Source organism: Podarcis bocagei (assembly GCF_964188305.1).
Source record: "Podarcis bocagei genome assembly, chromosome: 15".
NCBI lineage: Eukaryota > Metazoa > Chordata > Lepidosauria > Squamata > Lacertidae > Podarcis > Podarcis bocagei.
In genome coordinates, this window is record NC_138141.1 from 11643461 (window position 1) to 11662461 (window position 19001).

The 19001-nt window shown below is 43.9% G+C and overlaps 1 protein-coding gene across 4 annotated transcripts in view; it reads right to left on the minus strand.

The window, feature by feature from the left end:
* DBNL (drebrin like) overlaps positions 1 to 18267 on the minus strand; it is a 47605-nt gene extending 29338 nt beyond the window's left edge. The window contains exons 1-3 of one of the 4 annotated variants that reach the window (XM_081171722.1): positions 18063 to 18267; positions 12866 to 12921; positions 1926 to 2038 (exon numbers count right to left, since the gene is read on the minus strand). In XM_081171722.1, coding sequence (XP_081027848.1) covers positions 1926 to 2038; positions 12866 to 12921; positions 18063 to 18145 — 252 coding nt within the window. In that variant the 5' untranslated portion in view covers positions 18146 to 18267. The remainder of the gene's footprint in view (positions 1 to 1925; positions 2039 to 12865; positions 12922 to 18062) is intronic. The other 3 variants (XM_081171723.1, XM_081171720.1, XM_081171721.1) reach the window with 3 other exon arrangements.
* Positions 18268 to 19001: the final 734 nt, after the last annotated feature.

Consider the following 19001-nt stretch of genomic DNA (forward strand, 5'->3'; position numbering starts at 1 on the left):
CTTTTTTGGGTGGGGGGAGTTGCTGATAAATCATTTTATGTTCCTTCTTCTCCGCAGGTCTTGGTGTAAACCGAAACCAGAATATCAACTAACAGAGCCTCCTTTCCATGACTCTTGTGCCTCTTGTGGCATTCCATCTCGAGTCCATGACCGGATGCAAATGCCATGACTTCAACAGCAGGCATGGTTTTTTTCACCTCCATCCTGCTTGGTTTATCATCTAGCACTTTGTTTCCCCAAGTACTGCAGTTGAGATTGACACCCTGGAGTCTATGGGACTGCGAATAAAGACCATAGGGTCAAAAAGGGCCTGGGGTAGAAAGGAAGTTTGCAAGATACAGTGCAAAAAAATTAATGAGAAACGCGAGCCTCAGAAATAAAGAATATGCTCCTGTACAAAGAGCTCCCCTCTTGCCAATGAGGAACCTCTACTTAATGATTCTGTAATACAACAGTTTTCTCAGAGCATGCTGCTTTACTGAAAAAAATGTATACAGGTGCACTTTTACTTTTTTATTTTAGTTGTACTTTATTTTTTTCAAGTTATGACTCTTAGCTATGGTGATTTATAGTTAATAAATGTTGATTATAGATTGATATTTCTTGGCATCATTTCATCTACACTCCTAAGAATTTGGTTTGGGGTTGATGATAACTTTATAAACTGATCAAGGGGTCCATGAACTGAGAAGCTTGGGAAACCATGAACTTGGAAGTTTGAAAACTCTTTTGCGACCTTTTGGCTGGCCTAATAAGCCGTTGTCCTAGTATAGACATTGAAGTTTGACCAAAATAGAATTACTGAAGGGACTGGACTCCAATGGCACTTCTCTACAAACTGTTTATGTTAACTATTCTAAGAGAGCCATTTATCATTACAAGATCCAGCTCCTCAACTGTAGACCAGGAAGAATGGGGTGAAAAGGATGCATGGCAGTCTGAACTAGGAGGCAAAAAAGGTGGAAAGTTTGCAAAGCCTGAATTCTAAATATCACTAAATTCTCAGATTAAAACGTTAATGGAATAGTTTTAGTTAATAATTTCTGCCATTCTAAATGTTAACCTAAACTTCCAATTATCGAAATAAGTAAACTGGGGGGAAAAACCTAGTTTATGACATCATCTACACATTTCATATTAATGTGTTTTTTCCAGAGAAGTCTTAGTGGTAGTGGCTGGCGGTTTCCATAAGGCTGATCATACTTCCTACAACTTTTGCCCCACTTTCTGCTATCTTGTTTTCCTTCTAGTCAGCTGTTTGCTCTTTCACTGAAGTTTCCTTAACATTTGTGCAGAGAATTTGCAGCAGCTTTGCAAGGCCCCACTTGGCAATATAAAATGAATGCTTATATTTTAAATTCTCTCTCTCTATATATATATAGTGACTGCGATTAAAACATTTGATTTTATACATCTTTGTTAAGAAAGTTAAGTTAAAATAGGACTAACATCACAGATAACTTTGCACAGGATTGCAGCCCCAGTGTTGGTGGCCTTATCATCATCAAGGCAAATGCTGGGGACTCTCTCCTCTCCTTGCACATAGAGATTAGCCATTTCCAGTTCCCTATTTGTGGCAAGCCATAGAACAATGTTTCACACAAACAAGCACACTTGCCTGCAAAGGAGGACCAAACATTCATTTGCTGGCAGGCACACACACACACAAATAGAGTCTGTTTGGACAATCTGCAAACAACTATCACAAACTAGGATCGGTGCTGATCTCTGTGCATGAGGGAAAGGAGGAAAGACCCTGGAGTAGGGTTGCACCTGAACAGCCGCATTGGTACGTGTGATACAGCTGGGATATAGGTGTTGGATTTTCCAACACTGGTGCTTTACTGTGAAAGGGCTTCATCTTTTTCATAACGAAGGCTACATCCCCTAACTTCCATAGCCAAACAGAACCATATTCTACATACCCAATTGATGAGCACATATTTAGGCAAGCCGGAGTTCGGATCTTTCACTCTGCAGAAAGCATACATCACTTTCCCACTATTGAGCTCTTCCACCATCTCTTCCAGGCCTCCATCTGTATAGTATGGTTTGACGAGAAGAATAACAGGTAGAAGTCAAAGCAACCAATTAACTTTGTCAATAAAATCCAGTATGCAAGGACAGGACAAAGATTAAACCACACTGCACAAGAGGTAACATCCATTAGCTCAAAGTGTTTATAAATAGGGGCTGAAATACAATGTCACACATTAAGACTGCTCATACCAGTACTTGCATTAGTGCAGTGAAAAGCTGGTCCCCATACAGCTCACAAAACCACCCTCACTGAAGCTTTCGACACTCCATTCAGTTTCAAAACGCTTGATATGCAGCATTTAGAGCGTCTTCTATTCAAGAAAGCCCAAGTCTAAAGCCCACTGGATACACAGAACTAGTTCCATGGTTATTTGGAGCCTAGCCTTTGTTTATATAAACCTACTAACACAATTGGCCTTCTACAACATGCAGAGGTAATGTAGCAGACAAAATGCTGGGATTTGGACATGGGAAACTCTGCTCCAAATCCCTGTTCAATTACAAACCTCACTGGAAGATACCAAAAATAAACCAGTCTCTCTCAGCCTAATCTACCTCACACGGCTGAGAATGTAAGGCTCATTCTTTTGCAGCAGAAAGGGCAATCAACACCGGACATTGCTGCAGCAACGCAGAAACAATGCAATTGACCACAGATGATTGACAGGGGGTGTAGGTGATGTCACCATATTGACAAGCGGGCATGGCTGAGCAAAAAACTGCCTTATGGGTCACAATGGACTCCCTGCCAGGCCAGACCGTCACATAAATTTGATAGAACAATGGTATTAGGAATCGTAAATTATGTTGTTTCTTTAGCTCTTTTCAGCATACAATTAAAACAAAAGATAACAGAGTCACTGTCTCCTATTGATTTCTACCAGAATAATAAGCCAATATGAAAGCTGCTATTGGAAGAGCAAATACAAATTCCAAGCTAACCAAAGGAACATTGTTGGTAAATTGAACCACTGAGGAAGGACGGAACATCCGTCTAGAAATATTACTCCGCCATAAAATATTCAGGAAGCACATTCGCTGAAAGCATGAAGACATTTAGGATCCTGCTGTTTTCCCAGAATTCTTGCAGAGAATGCTTGGGGAACTCAGTTCAGAAGCAGAATCTAACAGTTATAGATACTTTGGAGGTTGGGCAAAACACTACAATCCAGAACATATCGTATTTTTTTTTTTTTTTTTAAAAATTTTTTATTGCGTTTCTTTTCATAGATTTACAAAATTGTTTACATGGCAAGATACAAGAAACATTTTTTGTATATATGTATAAGAAAGAATAAAAACAAGAAAAAATGTTATGAAACTTTCCTTAACATCCTTCAGCATTTCACTTTTGGACCTCCTCACATCCTCTCAGCATTGCGTTCATTATTCTAACCAGTTCAGCAATTTGTTATCTTGTTTCCCATCTTATTGTACCTTTAAATATATTATGTTACCAATTTCAAAAATTTGTAATTTAATTTTAAGACTCTTAATAAACATAATATTTTGTTTCAAATATGTCTCGTTTTTTCCATCAATGCTTACTTTATCATTTGCTTAAAATAAAATGCAGAAGCATAGTATTTCTTAATCGTGCGCTATCTTAACATTCAAACAACTTATAATGTTTTTGCAAATAGTCCTTAAATTTTTTCCAGTCCTCCTCCATTGTTTCTTCGCTCAGATCTCGGATTCTGCCAGTCATTTCTGCCAACTCCATGTAGTCCATCAACTGCGTCTGCCAGTCCTCCAGTGTGGGTAAATCTGGTGTTTTCCAGAACTTAGCGATGAGAATCCTAGCTGCTGTGGTTGCATACATAAACAAGGTTCTGTCCTTCTTTGGCACCTTCCGATCCACCATGCCCAGGAGAAAGGCCTCTGGTTTCTTAGAAAAGGTATATTTAAATACCTTTTTCAGCTCATTATGTATCATTTCCCAAAAGGCCTTTACTTTCGGGCAGGTCCACCAGAGGTGAAAGAATGTCCCTTCTGCCTCCTTGCATTTCCAACACTTATTATCAGAAAGATGATATATTTTAGCCAACTTGACTGGGGTCATGTACCACCGGTATACCATTTTCATAATGTTCTCTTTCAAGGCACTACATGCCGTGAATTTCATACCGGTGTTCCATAACCTTTCCCAGTCTTCAGACATAATGTTGTGTCCCACATCCTGTGCCCATTTTACCATAGCAGATTTAACTGTCTCATCCTGTGTGTTCCATTTAAGCAGCAAGTCATACATTCTCGAAAGTACCTTAATCTTTGGTTCTAGCAACTCCGTCTCCAGTTTCGATTTTTCCAACTGGAAACCCACTTTTCTATCCATTTTGAATACCTCTTGAATTTGAGCATAATGTAGCCAGTCTCGCACCTTACCTTTTAATTTGTCCTGGCTTTGGAGCTTCCAATTATCTCCAACTCTTTCAATCAGTTCCCAATACTTTGGCCAGTAGGCCTCCATATTGGGTTTTTTTTTTGAAATCTTGGCTTCCACAGGTGATAGCCACCTCGGGGTCTTGCTTTCTAATAAATCCTTGTACTTCGTCCAGACGGCAAAAATTGATTTTCTGACAATATGGTTTTTGAACAATTTATGCACCTTCGCCTTGTCATACCACAAGTATGCATGCCAACCATACACGTTGTCAAACCCTTCCAGATCTAGGACATCGGTGTTTTCCAACAGGAACCAATCCTTCAACCAGCAGAAGGCTGCAGCTTCATAGTACAACCTTAGGTCCGGCAGGGCAAACCCCCCTCTTTCTTTTGAGTCGGTTAGTATTTTGAATTTTATTCGGGGCTTTTTGCCCTGCCAGACAAACTTAGAAATATCCTTCTGCCATTTTCCAAAACATTCCATTCTGTCCACGACCTGAAGGGTTTGAAATAAGAACAGCATTTTTGGCAAAACACACATCTTTATAGCTGCGATTCGGCCTGACAAGGTAAGTTTCAATCTTGACCAAATATCCAGATCCTTTTTAATTTCCAACCAACATTTTTCATAGTTATCTTTAAAAAGATTTAAATTTTTGGTGGACAAATATACCCCCAGGTATTTCACTTTCTTAACCACACTTAGCTCTGTCTCTTTCTGATACCCCTCTATCTCTGTAGATGTCAAATTTTTGACCAAAACCTTAGTTTTTTGTTTATTTAACTTGAATCCCGCCACCCGACCAAACTCCAGGATAAGTTCCAAAACTCTTTTTGTGCTAGATACTGGCTCCTGTACTGTCAAAACTAGGTCATCTGCAAAGGCTTTCAGTTTGTATTGTTTCGCTCCGACCTCTATACCTTGCACCAACTGGTCCTCCCTAATCATATTCAGCAATACCTCCAGAACAGAGATAAATAGCAGAGGGGATAAAGGGCACCCCTGTCGTGTCCCTTTTTCAATTAGAAGTTCATCCGACACCACATTGTTCACTATCAACTTGGCTTTTTGCTCTGAATAAATTGCTTCTAGTCCATTTTCAAACCCCCGTCCCACTCCCATCCCCTTCAAGTTTTTCTTCATAAACATCCAAGAAATGTTGTCAAATGCTTTCTCCGCATCAATAAAGATTAAAGCAGCCCTTGTGTTTCTAATTCTCAACAACTCCAATATATCAATGATGTTCCTGGTGTTATCAGACATGTGTCTACCAGGGAGAAAGCCTGCTTGGTCCTTGTGAATTACTTCGTTTAAAACGTTTTTAAGTCTACTTGCTAAAATGTCTGCAAATATTTTGTAATCCACATTCAGGAGTGAGATGGGACGGTAGTTCTTAAGCTGAGTCTTTTCCTTCTCTGACTTAGGAATCAATGTGATGAATGCTTCTTTCCACGTTTCCGGTGCCCTTCTCCCCTCCATAATCTGGTTGCAAACCTCCAGCAACGGTTGTATCAAACAATCCTTCAAAGTCTTATAATATTTGGAGGTGAGACCATCTGGGCCTGGAGATTTGCCAAGTTGCATATTTTGTATGGCACCTTCAATTTCCTGTTGAGTTATTTTACTGTTGAGAGTTGATCTTTTATCTTGACTTATTTTGGATAGTCCATTTGTCCTCAAAAATTGGTCTATTTCCGATTCTTTCTGAGGCCCCTGTGCATATAGTTCTTTGAAATATCTGTGGAAGCACTTTCTTATTTCTTCTGGTTTCTGAACTATTTTTCCTTGAATCTCCAAGTTTGTGACCGTGTTTAGCTTTTGTCTTTTTTTCAATTGCCAAGCTAGCAACTTTCCACATTTATTTGCTGATTCAAACGATCTCTGCTTCATTTGTTTGATTTTCCACTCAATCTCTTGATTAATCAATTTCGAATATTGTGCTTGATGGAATTTGATCTCTCTTAGCACCTCCTTTGACTTCGGATTAGTTCTCAGCTTTTTCTCTCCTTCACTTATTTTCTCTAGAATTTTTTCCTTTTTTCCATTCCAAAATTTTCTCTTTATTGTATTCTGTTGTATCAGAAACCCTCTCATTACAGCTTTGCTAGCGTCCCAGATTATTCTTTTCTCCACCGTAGTATTCAAATTTATTTCAAAGTAGTCCTTTAGCGTTTTTTGGGCCTTCTTAACAATCTCTTGATCTCTTAGCAAGGTGTCATTCATTCTCCATCTGAAGGATCCAGTTGGGAAAAGTCTCAATTCCATTTTTAAGGCATTATGGTCGGAGCAGGTTTTTGGGCAGATTTCCACTTTTCTCGTTTTCGGAGCCAGCCCTCTGGATATCCAAATTTGGTCGATTCGTGTCCATGACAAGTGGGCCTCAGAAAAGAAAGTTCCTTCTTTACCCAAGGGGTTCCTTGTCCTCCAAATGTCAATCAAGTCCATATTGTCTGTCATCTCAAAGAAAGTTTTAGGGAGTCTGCCGTCTGTTGTTAAGTTTTGATTTTGAGATTTGTCCATATTTGTAGACACCACCCCATTCATGTCTCCCATCACAATAATATTTGCATAATCCAGATAGTCCATCATTGTCTCATGCAGCTTCTTGTAGAATTCTGATTTTCCATCATTTGGCGCGTAGATTCCTAATATCAAAATCTTTTCCCCTTGTGTTTGGATTTCAATTGCGAGGATTCTTCCATGATCATCTTTAAATAAAAATTTTGGCGACAGGTTCTCCTTTGCATAAATTACAACACCTCTTTTTTTAACTTTATCTGATGAGATAAATTCTTGGCCAAGTCTTTTATTGATTAATACTTTCCTGTGGAGCCTAGTCACATGTGTTTCTTGCAAACATATTACATCCAATTGTTCTTTTTTTAGGATATGAAATATCCTTCTCCTTTTTTCCGGAGAATTCCCGCCATTTATGTTCCAACTAAGTAGCTGCAGAGACATCCTGTTCTAATTAAGATGTTCTTAAGATGGGGTGTCTTTCTTTTGTTCAGATCCCGAAGGTATAGGCGTTGGCCCACTTCCGGGCGGTGCTGGTGCTGGTAAAACTGGAAGCCAATCCGCTCCTTTTTGGAGATCTTCTCCGTGATCGTGAAGGAACCTTTGGTTATCTTCAGGTGTTCTTATTTTAACCTTCCTTTCTTTGTAGGTGAAGGATAATCCCTGTGGAAACTCCCACCTATAGGGAATTGCGTTGTGTCTCAGCAATTTTGCTAATTCTGTATAGGTGGCTCTAAGGTCCAGCAGCTGCCTCGGAATATCTCTGTAAATTTCCACTCTTTTGTCTTGTATTTCAATTGCTTTTTTGAAATGAAGGCCTAGGATCTTGTCTCTCTCTTCCTTTGTTCTTAAAATTATCAAGCAGTCTCTGGATCTGTCTTTCCTTACCAGTCTTCCCAATCTGTATGCCGAGACAATCCTAAAATCCGTGTCTTCCTTTAAACCCCAGAACTTCGAGAATTCCTGTGTTAAGTATCCAATCAAGTCTCCTTGCTCGAGTTCTGGAATACCTCTCAATTTGATGTTGCTCTCACGATTTTTCAGTTCCACCATTGACAGATAGACTTGTTGTTCACCCACCTGTTTGTGCAGGGGCCTAACTTCTCCTTTTATTTCTTCAACCTCTTTTTGTAGGACTCCCACTTTCTGGATTGCTTCTCCAGCTAATTCTCGATTTTCCGCTGTTGCTCCTTGCAATTTCTCTATGGCTTGCGTGTGCTGGGAAACTTGGTCAGTCAGTTTTTGGATCGAGGAAGTTGCTTTATCTATCTTCACAGACTGATCGTCCACCTTCTGATTTAAACTTGATAGTTGCTCCAATATTTGTTTTAATAGTGTGTCTGACCCACCTGCTGCCATATCTTCCTCAGTGGACTTCTCAGTTATTTCCCCTTGTTCTCTATGAGACACCAGTACAGCTGGAACCGACGATCGGCGTCCTTGGGTCAATGTTGTTTGTACAAATTGTGCTGGTCTTCTTTCCTTTTCCTTTTCTTTTTCCTTAGCCTCTTTAGATTCCTTTGCTTTAGACGCTCTTGTTCTCCCTGCACCACTCATTACACATCTGTCAATGTTCAAGGTCAAATTGTCTATTGTTCCATGGGAAAGACAAATTCAGGAGTAAACAGCCAGTGAGATGGAATTCAAAACAAAAGTCAGTTCCCAGGATTTTATAATCCGAAAGCCCTGTAGGGGGAGTGCCACCCGGTTTCAAAGACAAAGAAGGAAGTAATCCGCCATTAAAGTTCCAAATTGTTTCAGAACAGTAAATTCATTAATCCAAAAGTCCCTTCATAAATTCAAGATCTCCCAAAGCACCTTTTATAAATCGACAGAGTTCCACAAAAGGTGCTTGTAACAGTATCCCAATCAGACTTTTCTGCTCAAATATAACAATTACTTTCTAGCACAGTTTGCAACTGTTTCCGCAGTTTGACACAGTCTCTCTCTCTGGCAGCCCGACAATCTGGCTCTTTAAAAATACAGCCCAAAGAAGAAAAAAGATAGGAGGAAAGTCACCATCTGCTGCTTCTTTTAGTCAATGTCCATTTCCACCTTCAGCTCAATAAAATAGGCAGATTTTGTAGCACGAAAAAGTTTAAACTTCCCAAAGTCCCGTTTCAAATGCTTCCGTTTCTAAAAGCTTTGCTTTGATCTTGTCAGCAATGTCGGAAGACGGACTTCCCTTTTCTCGTCTCCCGCTTTCAGCCAAATTAGCCGAATTTCTTTTGCCAAATTTTAAACCCCTTTACTCACGGGTATGTTGCTTGCAGTTTAGCGTTGATTTTAGGAAGAAGGATCAGCGCTCATCTGTAACAGCCGCGCGGCTTCGCTTCCGCGGAAAGAGCGATGAACTCACAGCACCGCTACCCCTCCTTCACTCCGGGTCTCCTTACGGGGTCCCTTCTGTGCTTTCGGAGCAGCTTCTGGTGCCCGCCGAGTCCCACGGCCACGGGCTCACTCTACCCGTGGTTTATCTTAATGGGTCGTCGCTATGCCGCAGCGAACGACCCTTTTCCGCGGAGCCCCTCTTCAGAGCCCGAAGAGGACCGCCATTACAGTTTCGCGCCGCCCCCGGAAGTCGAACATATCGTATTTTTTGCACCATAACACTCACTTTTTTCCTCCTAGAAAGTAAGGGGAAATGTCTGTGCGTGTTATGGAGCGAATGCCTACGGGTGGCGGGGGGGATCTGCTGCAGTCGTGAGCAGAGGATCCATGGTTCCCCTTCCTTCCCTCCTCCGAGGCTCGCTTTGAAACAGCAAAGCGGGAGAAGAGCCGCTGCCGGGGATGAGTGGGGAGGAGGGAGAGAAGCAGAGCCTGCTTGCTTCAAAGTAGCAATGCGGGAGAGGAGAGGAGCCGCTTACACGAGTGTAAGCGGCTCCTGTCTGGTTGGCTCCTTTAAAGCAACCATGTCCCTCTCTTCTCCCCACTCAGCTCGCGAAATAGCAGCGAGGTTTTTCAGATCGCTAAGCGCTAAGCCGGGGAGGTGGGAGAGAAGCAGAGCCTGCTTGCTTCAAAGGAGCAAAGCAGGAGAGGAGAGGAGCCTTCTCCTCTTATACCCCTCTTCTGCATTATTAGCAGCATCCCTCTCCACACACCCCACGCGTGTTCCTTCTCCCCTTAAACCCCTCTTCTGCATTATTAGCAGCATCCCTCTCCACACACCCAAAGCGTGCTCCTTCTCCTCTTATACCCTCTTCTGCATTATTAGCAGCATCCTTCTCCACACACCCAAAGCGTGCTCCTTGTCCCTTGAGTGCTTTTCCTTCCCTCCCCACCTAAAACGTGGTTACAAACCACAGATCCACATGGATCCTCAGGATTTTCGCACTGGGTCACCCCAAATTCACCATCAGATCACAGAGCATGTCCATGGCTACAGCTTGCACCAAAAAAAAGCACACACCCACTGTTGCCTGGGGCCGCAGTGGTGCAAAAATGTGGTTACAAAGGATGGATCCACATGGATCCACAGGATTTTTGCATTGGGCTACCCCAAACTCACCGTCAGATCACATGTCTGTGGCCACAGCATGAACCACAAAAATCATACATCCACTGTTTCGTTTAGATTTTTTTTCTTGTTTTCCTCCTCTAAAAACTATGTGCGTGTTATGGTCGGGTGCGTGTTATAGAGCGAAAAATACGGTAGTTAAGGACATGCTTCAGGAGGTGCAGGATCTTACCTTTTTACTACCAGCACCACCCTGTTCAGCACTAAGCCTGTCAGTTCTCACCACTAACAAAAAGTTAACAGCAAGAAAGGACACCTTCTACCTATTTGGATGGTTTCTATTATTTGTGCATTCACTTTTTCCCAGAACCTGGAGTGTGTGCATTTTTAAGGACTTTGGGCAGAGCTCGGCAGAAGCAAGTCTCACCATATTCAATAGGCCTTAATGCCAGTTTAAGTGATCTCAGGAGTTGAACCCTTGGGGAAGCACAGGGTGAAGGCATTTTTAAATATGGCAGAAACACACATTCTGTGCCCTGAACAAAGCAAAAATATGTTCTGTTGACATAACCCACACTTCAGAATCCAAGTCTATCCACTCATAATTTGCCCCTGCAATTTTGCTGCTGCAACAATTTCAAAGGCAAAGTTCACTTTTCTACGAAGTGCTACTCCTTATAACCTCATCATCAGATATGTTACCTTTTATTTGAGTAACTTTTAAATTTTACAGTAACAGGTTCCTCTTAAAGCTGTTTTCTTTTGACAGTCGCGTATTTTAATTCCCTTATGTAGGAACCAGTCATCTCAAAACACAGGTCAAATTTGAAGAAGCTAACTTCTCAGGCCCAGACCACAGCTGAACTTTAATTCTTTCTCACCCATCAAATCCTCCCCCCCCCAAAAAAAAGCTGCTTCCCTTTTTCTACAGCTGAAGGAGAAGAGGTTTTAGATGAGTTGTCTTCAAGATGGAGCTTCTCCTTTTCTACTGCCTTCCTATTAAGATTTCCAGGAACTGTGGTCTCTGCCCTTCATAGCTACAGAAGGAAAATTGCTTCTGTCCTTGAAGCTTTATGATAAATAAAACAGTCACTAATGAAGAAATTGCACCTTCCATCATTCTATTTCCCACACACCTATTAAAAGCACAAGAAAGACTGGTCTCAGGCAAATTAAACTTTTTTTAATTGGAACCATCAAGAGTTAATGGCTTGAAAGCATTACTCTGACTTGGTTCGGACACACCCAAAACATGGCTTAGCCCTAACCATAGTTTAGAATCCACATCATGGCGTGAAAACACTGCGCAAATTGTGATTTAGAAATGTGTTTGCTTTTGGTTTCCCTGTCTACTCAGAAGTAAGTCCCACTAAATACAATGGGGCTTACTAAGTACGGATAGGTTTGCAGCGCTGCTCTCTTCTGAACTTGTATTTTAACCAATTGAAAGGCAGCCAACTTTTAACTTTAACCAGTTGTATATAGCATTAACTCTCCCATGACTATAATATTTACAATAAATGAAATAAACTACAATAATACATGGGGGGGGGAGCCTGAATGCTAGTAAGTATGCCATAGCTTGCAAAACCAGGCTGAACCAACTGGATTTGCTAGCTGATCACAAACCATGGATTACCAATTCATAAATCATGGCAAAGCAGATAGGCTTCCTTAACCTCACTACTGTATGTAATTCATGCCACGGGGCATAAGTATTGGGAAGAAAAGTGAAAATTTCACCAGTAACAGAAATGTTTTGCCTTTTGACATCTACACCGTTTTGACAATAGATCCCATCATGGTGAGATCCTAGCCTGCCTCACTTTTACTTTAAGGTTTCTTTGCAGGCATTGCTGAAAAATGAGTGAGCTTGCCAAGGAGTTAAGTTGTTTGAAATTGCCATTTTATACAGAATTCCTCACATACTGCATTTAATCTTAAGTCGGGCATTCTGCCTAGTAGTTAACTTTCTTCCTCTGGAGTTTCTGTTTCAGACACTGAAGCACACACAAAAGTTTTAATTTATTTTCAAAATGGCCATGTAAACTATTAACCTCACCGCTTCACTTCCACATTGTATTGAAAACACGCTCGATATAAAATGTCTTGCTTCCTTTCCCTTGACAGAGTGGAGGTGTCGTTCACTTTGCCTCCCATGCTTCATTTTACTGAACACTTCTCAGAATCCTGCTTGTTTCTGAATGAGCAAAAACAGGCAAACCACTCAAGAAACTGGTCTTTTCATGGTACATGCAGAAAAGGGAGATGCTTTTAGAACAATGTCAAGAGAGATAAGACTAACTGGGCCACAGGGCAAGTTGCATTTGAGTAACAAAAAGCAGCTTGTCAAGCAGAGAAATAAATGTAATCTTCTCTATAAACACGGGAGCGCAGACAAACACAAAAATAAAATCCCCAGGCCACTTATATAGTAAAAGGTACACTTCTCAAAATGCACTCACCTCCTGTCCCAGCCACTCTCAGGTCATTGCTGTTACCCTCATAGGTAAACAGAGCCCTGAAAACAACAAGGCAAAGGATGAGATTAAAGGAAACTGATTAACTCAGGATAACATTTCATGCATCTGATGAAGAGGATTCCACTCCATGAAAGCTCATGAAAATAAATAAATTTACCGTATTTTTTGCCCTATAGGACGCACTTTTTCCCCTCCAAAAAATGAAGGGGAAATGTGTGTGCGTCCTATGGGGCGAATGAAGGCTTTCACTGAAGCCTGGAAAGCGAGAGGGGTCGGTGCGCACTGACCCCTCTCACTCTCCAGGCTTCAGGAGAGCCGCAGCGCCAGCCCCACAAGGTCGGGGGACAGCGGGGAGGCGGAACGCCGACACCCCGCTGTCTCCCGATGTGGTTTGGAGGCTGATGGCGGGGAGACGCGTGCTTCTCCCCACTGCCTGCCCCGCAAGCTCCAGGGACAGCTGGGAGGCGCAGTGCGTCTTCCCGCTGTCCCCGGACCTGGTCTGCAGGCGGGCGGTGGGGAGAAGAGCGCTTCTCCCTGCCGCCTGCCCCGCAAGCTCCGGGGACAGCTGGGAGGCGCAGCGCTTTATTTCTTGCTGCTGTGCAGCTCTTAAAGGCATTCATACACTAATGGAAGAGAAGTAACAGCTACCTTCCGATGAGGCTCAAGCGATCTGACCTTTCTCAGTCCTGCATCCTGTGTTACTGAACACATTACGCCAGACAATCTACCTCAGAAGTTACTTGGTTTGTCAGCAGGTCCCTCCCCACCACAAATAAACATTAAAAAATGTGCAGAGCACATGCTTTTGTTTGCGTGTTTTTCCCCCCCTTAGATTTATATTGTTTGCAAATAATTCTCAGACAGCAACAGACTGTACAGTGGTGCCTCGCAAGACGAAATTAATCCGTTCCGCGAGTCTCTTCGTCTTGCGAAGCAAGGCTATTAGCGGCTTAGCGGCTATTAGCGGCTTAGCAGCTATTAACGGCTTAGCAGCTTTAAGAAAAAGGAAACAAACTCGCAAGAACTCGCAAGACGTTTCGTCTTGCGAAGCAAGCCCATAGGGAAATTCGTCTTGCGGAACGACTCAAAAAACGGAAAACTCTTTCGTCTTGCGAGGCATTCGTCTTGCGAGGTACCACTGTATGCTTATATGCACATGACATTATCAATTCTCAGCCATAATTCAACTGCAACTGTGCTGCGTTGCAATTTATATTAAAACACAGAGCAAGTCCCTTTAGAAACCCAACTGCGCATGACAGAAGCCTCGAGCAGGGCTAGAAAAAGATGGAATTCTAATCTTGAACAGCAGAAATCCTCTGCATTGCTGACTTGGAACAGCCTCAAGGGGTTTGCTTCCATACCTCATACTTTTCTGCAACCGCAAGTAAAATAGAATTGCCTTTTGTCCAGCCACATCGCATTGTGGCACAACCTCAACCCAAGTCTTCACCTACTTCATAACCTCGCTTAGTAAAGGACCTGACCATTAGATCCAGTCGTGACCAACTCTGGGGTTGCGGTGCTCATCTTGCTTTATTGGCAGAGGGAGCCGGTGTACAGCTTCCGGGTCATGTGGCCAGCATGACTAAGCCGCTTCTGGCGAACCAGAGCAGCGCACAGAAACGCCGTTTACCTTCCTGCTGGAGCGGTACCTATTTATCTACTTGCACTTTGACGTGCTTTCGAACTGCTAGGTTGGCAGGAGCAGGGGCCGAACAACAGGAGCTCACCCAGTTGCAGGGATTCGAACCACCGACCTTCTGATCAGCAAGTCCTAGGCTCTGTGGTTTAACCCACAGCGCTTAGTTTCAAGCAAATGGTCCATCCAGTCCGGCATTCTGCTCTCACAGTGGCCAACCAGATCCTGCTAGAAAACCTGCAAACAGGACCTGAGCACAATATTACTCTGCCTCTCTGTGGTTTCCAGCAACTGGCCTTTGGCCACAGATGCCGCTAGCCTTCATGGCTAGTAGCCACAGATAGCCTTACCCTCCATGAATTTACCCAACCATCATTGAAAGCCATCCAAGTTGAAGGTCATCACTGCCTCCTGTAGCTTAACTATGCACTGCATCAAAAAGTACTTTAAAAAAAAAGCTGTCCTGAATCTTCCAACATTCAGCTTCACTGCATGTCCATGAGTTCTAATGCTATTAGAGAACAACTTTTCTCTATCCACTTCCTCAGTGCCATGCATAATTTTAAAGACTTCCATCATGTCAGTTCTTGCTAGCCTTTTCTCTAATCTAAAATGTCCCAGATGCTGCAACCTTTCCTCATAGGGGAGTTGCTCCACCCCCTTGAACATTTGGGTTGCCCTTTTCTGAACCCTTTTCCAACTATCCACTCTGAGGTGAGGCGATCAGAACAGAACACAGTATTGTATTCCAAATGCATTCATACCATAGATATGCACCGTATCAGCAGTTTTATTTCCAATTCTTTTCCTAGTGATCCCTAGCATAGAATTTGCCTTTTTTCATTAGGGCAACATTTTCACAGAGCTCTCCACAATATCCCCAAAGTCTCATTCCTGGTCAGTCATCACCAGCTGAGATCCCATAAACATACGTATATGTGAAATTAAGATTTTCTTTTTCTGTTCACTAACTCAGTGTTAGAAACTCAAGATACATAAGCTAGGCCTCAAATACCTCCTTAAACCAAGGGTTCAGTTGCCAAAACAGAATGTCTAGTTGCTATTTGGGGGCCAGATGGCTCAAAAGTCGTATTTTTAACTTGGTCACATCTTCCCGTGGTCACAAGTGGCCGATTTTGGACACTGCTCAGCTTGGAGAAACCCTTTTGAAGATCTTCACAATCTCTTTTTGCTTTAACAGCCCTGAACAAATTAGTATCATCAACAAACTTGGCCGCCTCACTGCTCACCCCACTTTCTACATCTCTCCATTCAGAGAAGTGTCCATTTATTTCTACTCTCTGGTTCTGGCTACTTAACCAATTCTTGATCCACAAACAGACCTCTCTTCTTATTCCATGACTTCTAAGCTTACTCAGTAGCCTTTGGGGAAGTACCTTGTCAAAAGTTGTTGGAAAGTCCAAATACACTATTCTCAAACCTATCAACTCTTGCTATATGCTTGGTAACATTCACAAATAACTCTAGTAAGTTGAAGAGACAGGACCTGCTCTTATCAAAGCCATGCTGGTTCTGCTTCTGTAAAGCTTGTTCTTCCATATGCTTGCTTATTTTATCTTGAGCAATACTTTTTGCCAGTTTCCCCAGGACAGATGTTAAGCTAACTGGCCTGTAATTTCCAGGGTCCCCCGGTTCGTAGTTGTTAACTCGAGTTTCACTGGCCACTTTCCAGCCCTCCGGTATAGAGGCTGACCCGAAGGGCAAGTTACTTTGTTAGAAGATCAGCAATTGCATAATGCACCCTAAGAATAGGGTCAACTGCAGATTTTGAGGGGTGGGGCATCAGTAGGCACCTATACTTGAATGCCCCTCTCCTTTGTCACTCTCTTTGGCATTTGCTCACCATCTCCCTCTAGGCCTAATCCTCTAAATACTCCAAAGAGTAAAGTAAGGCAAATGGACGATGCTGCCTGCGTACCTGGAAAGGACTGATAAAAGGGCAGGGATAATTAAGGAGGAGAAACAGGTGCAGACAGCTATGGACTGAACGGATATGCGAGCCGTTCAGAAGGCTGGCAATTCGAATCCCCACGATGGGGTAAGTTCCTGTTGCTCTGTCCCAGCTCCTACCAACCTAGCAGTTTGAAAGCACACCAGTGCAAATTGATAAATAGGTACTGCTGCAGAAGGAAGGTAAATGGCATTTCCATGCACTCTGGTTTCATTCACGGTGTTCTGTTGCGCCAGAAGCAGTTTAGTCATGCTAGCCACATGACCTGGAAAGCTTTCTGTGGCTCCCTCGGCCTGATAGTGAGATGAGCGTCACAACCCCATAGTTGCCTTTAACCAGACATAACTGTCCAGGGGTCCTTTACCTTTAGCATCTCCGGAGTTTTCACACAGGTCAAACCCTAGCCAGCTCCTCACCCATTCTAGGAAGGACAACCATCTACAAACCAATCCCTGTGAAGGCTAAACCCTTCCCCACTGCCACTCCCCACTCCAAAGGCACCAGCCCATGTGTCTCTCTTTCCCCACCCCACACCCTGCAACCCATAGCTGTCAACGTTTCCCTTTTTCTTAAAGGGAAATTCCCTTATTCCGAATAGGATTCCTCACAAGGAAAGGGAAAAGTTGACAGCTATGCTGCAAGCTCCCTGCAGCACCCACAATGCCATGCCACACTATAGTATTGCTCCATCTTCTCTTTGGGGGGGTGGTGTTGTTGTGTCCCCGCCCCAATTGAGTGGTGTATAAATTTCACGAAATAAGTAACAGATATGTCAGCTCCCTTCTGTGCATAATTGCACGCACACACCCCAAAAAAGCACCACGATCTTGCACGATCTTACCTTCCTCTCTCCTTCTCTCACCACGCCCTTCCTGGCGAGAGGAGTTGCACCCAACTCCTCCCCACACCCACAGCCCGAGGCTCGCGTGGCCCGGCCCCACGCCGTGGGTGCCAGGGGTGCCACAGCTTGGAACCGCGATCGTGGGTGCCAGGGGGCGTCGGGTGCCGTGCAGCACCGGAATGTGTGGGTACCCAGCCCCTTTTCTGGGTGCCCGGGCACTCAGAGCACCCACAGGCCGAGGCTCACATCACCCAGCCCCACACCGTGGGTGCCAGGGGTGCCACAGCTTGGAACTGCGATCGTGGGTGCCAGGGGGCGTCGGGTGCCGTGCAGCGCCGGAATGTGTGGGTGCCCGGCCCCTTTTGTGGGTGCCCGGGCACCCAGAGCCCCAAACCTAGTCAGCCCCACGTGCATCGCCCCGGCGCCTTAAAGTGTGGGTGCCCGGCCCCTTGTGTGGGTGCAGCGTCCCAGGGAGCCGCAACCTGGGCAGCCTCACCTGAGCCCCACACTTGCCTCCAGACACCCCCCAACAACAACAGCCACCCCGTTTCCCGTGCGCCCCATCCTCCCGCCTCACCCCCCAGGCCCGCCATCCCCCTGCGCGCCGGAGCCTCCCTGCCAGCCCCACGCCGCCTCGCAGGCCCGGCGCCAAGGAGCGAGCCAGCCCAGCGCCGGGCGGGGTGCAGCCGGCGAGGGTCCCCGGCGAAGGGAAGGGGCGACTCACCAGTCCGTGGGGCTGGCCGACGCCACCACCTGCCCGTAGGCCTCCTGCAGCGCCGGCCCGTTCCGGCTCAGGTTCAGCGCCATGAGGAAAGAGGAGCCGCCGCCGCCGCCGCCTCCCTTCGCTCTCCTCAGCCGCTGCTGGCTCAGCCTCGGCCGGCTTCCGGCTCCGCCTGGCCTGGCGCTCGGAAAAGGGAGACCTGCCGCCGCCGCCTCAGTGGGGCGGGGACGGCACAGGAGGCGGGCGGGTCGGCGCGCCGCCTGGAGCTCCCGGGTGGGGAGACCTACGTTATTCCAATTTGAGGGTTTTTTAATTTTTAAAAATATTAATATATTAAAATTTATTGAATTTTCTGCTCTACCATTTAGAATACCCATTTAAACATCCTTAAAATATATTCTTCTTTTTTAGCTTTTGAGTGCTTTATTGATTGAAAACTTGGTAACAGAAGTGCACAATAGATATTGTAGGCAAAATGTGAAATAAAAAATATACGGTTATTCATTCTTTAGCTAATGCTTGCTTTGTACATCCATTTGTGATTAAATGTGTTAAGACCTCTGATCTTCCCCTTGCAAATTCCTTAAATACGCACCGAAACTTTACTTTCTCCATATTATTTGACGTACTATAAATTTTGTTTTATACAATTATCCTATTTGCACGCTGAAGCTCACTCAAAACCTGCCAATGGGTTGGTCTTTTGACAATGTTCTTTTACATAAACTCTGTCTATATCCCACTCTCTGAAAAAAAAATCATCCTTAAGATATCATTAACTTCCCTTCTTCTCTTTCCTTGGTTCAGTCTGCATAACATAAATCCCTGCATATTTTACATAAACTAAACCATTCAGTATTCCATTATCGCATCCATCAAAACTTATTTACGCTGTTGAATTTATCTTAATGCATTTTCCAATCCAATCTTATGTATTTACTT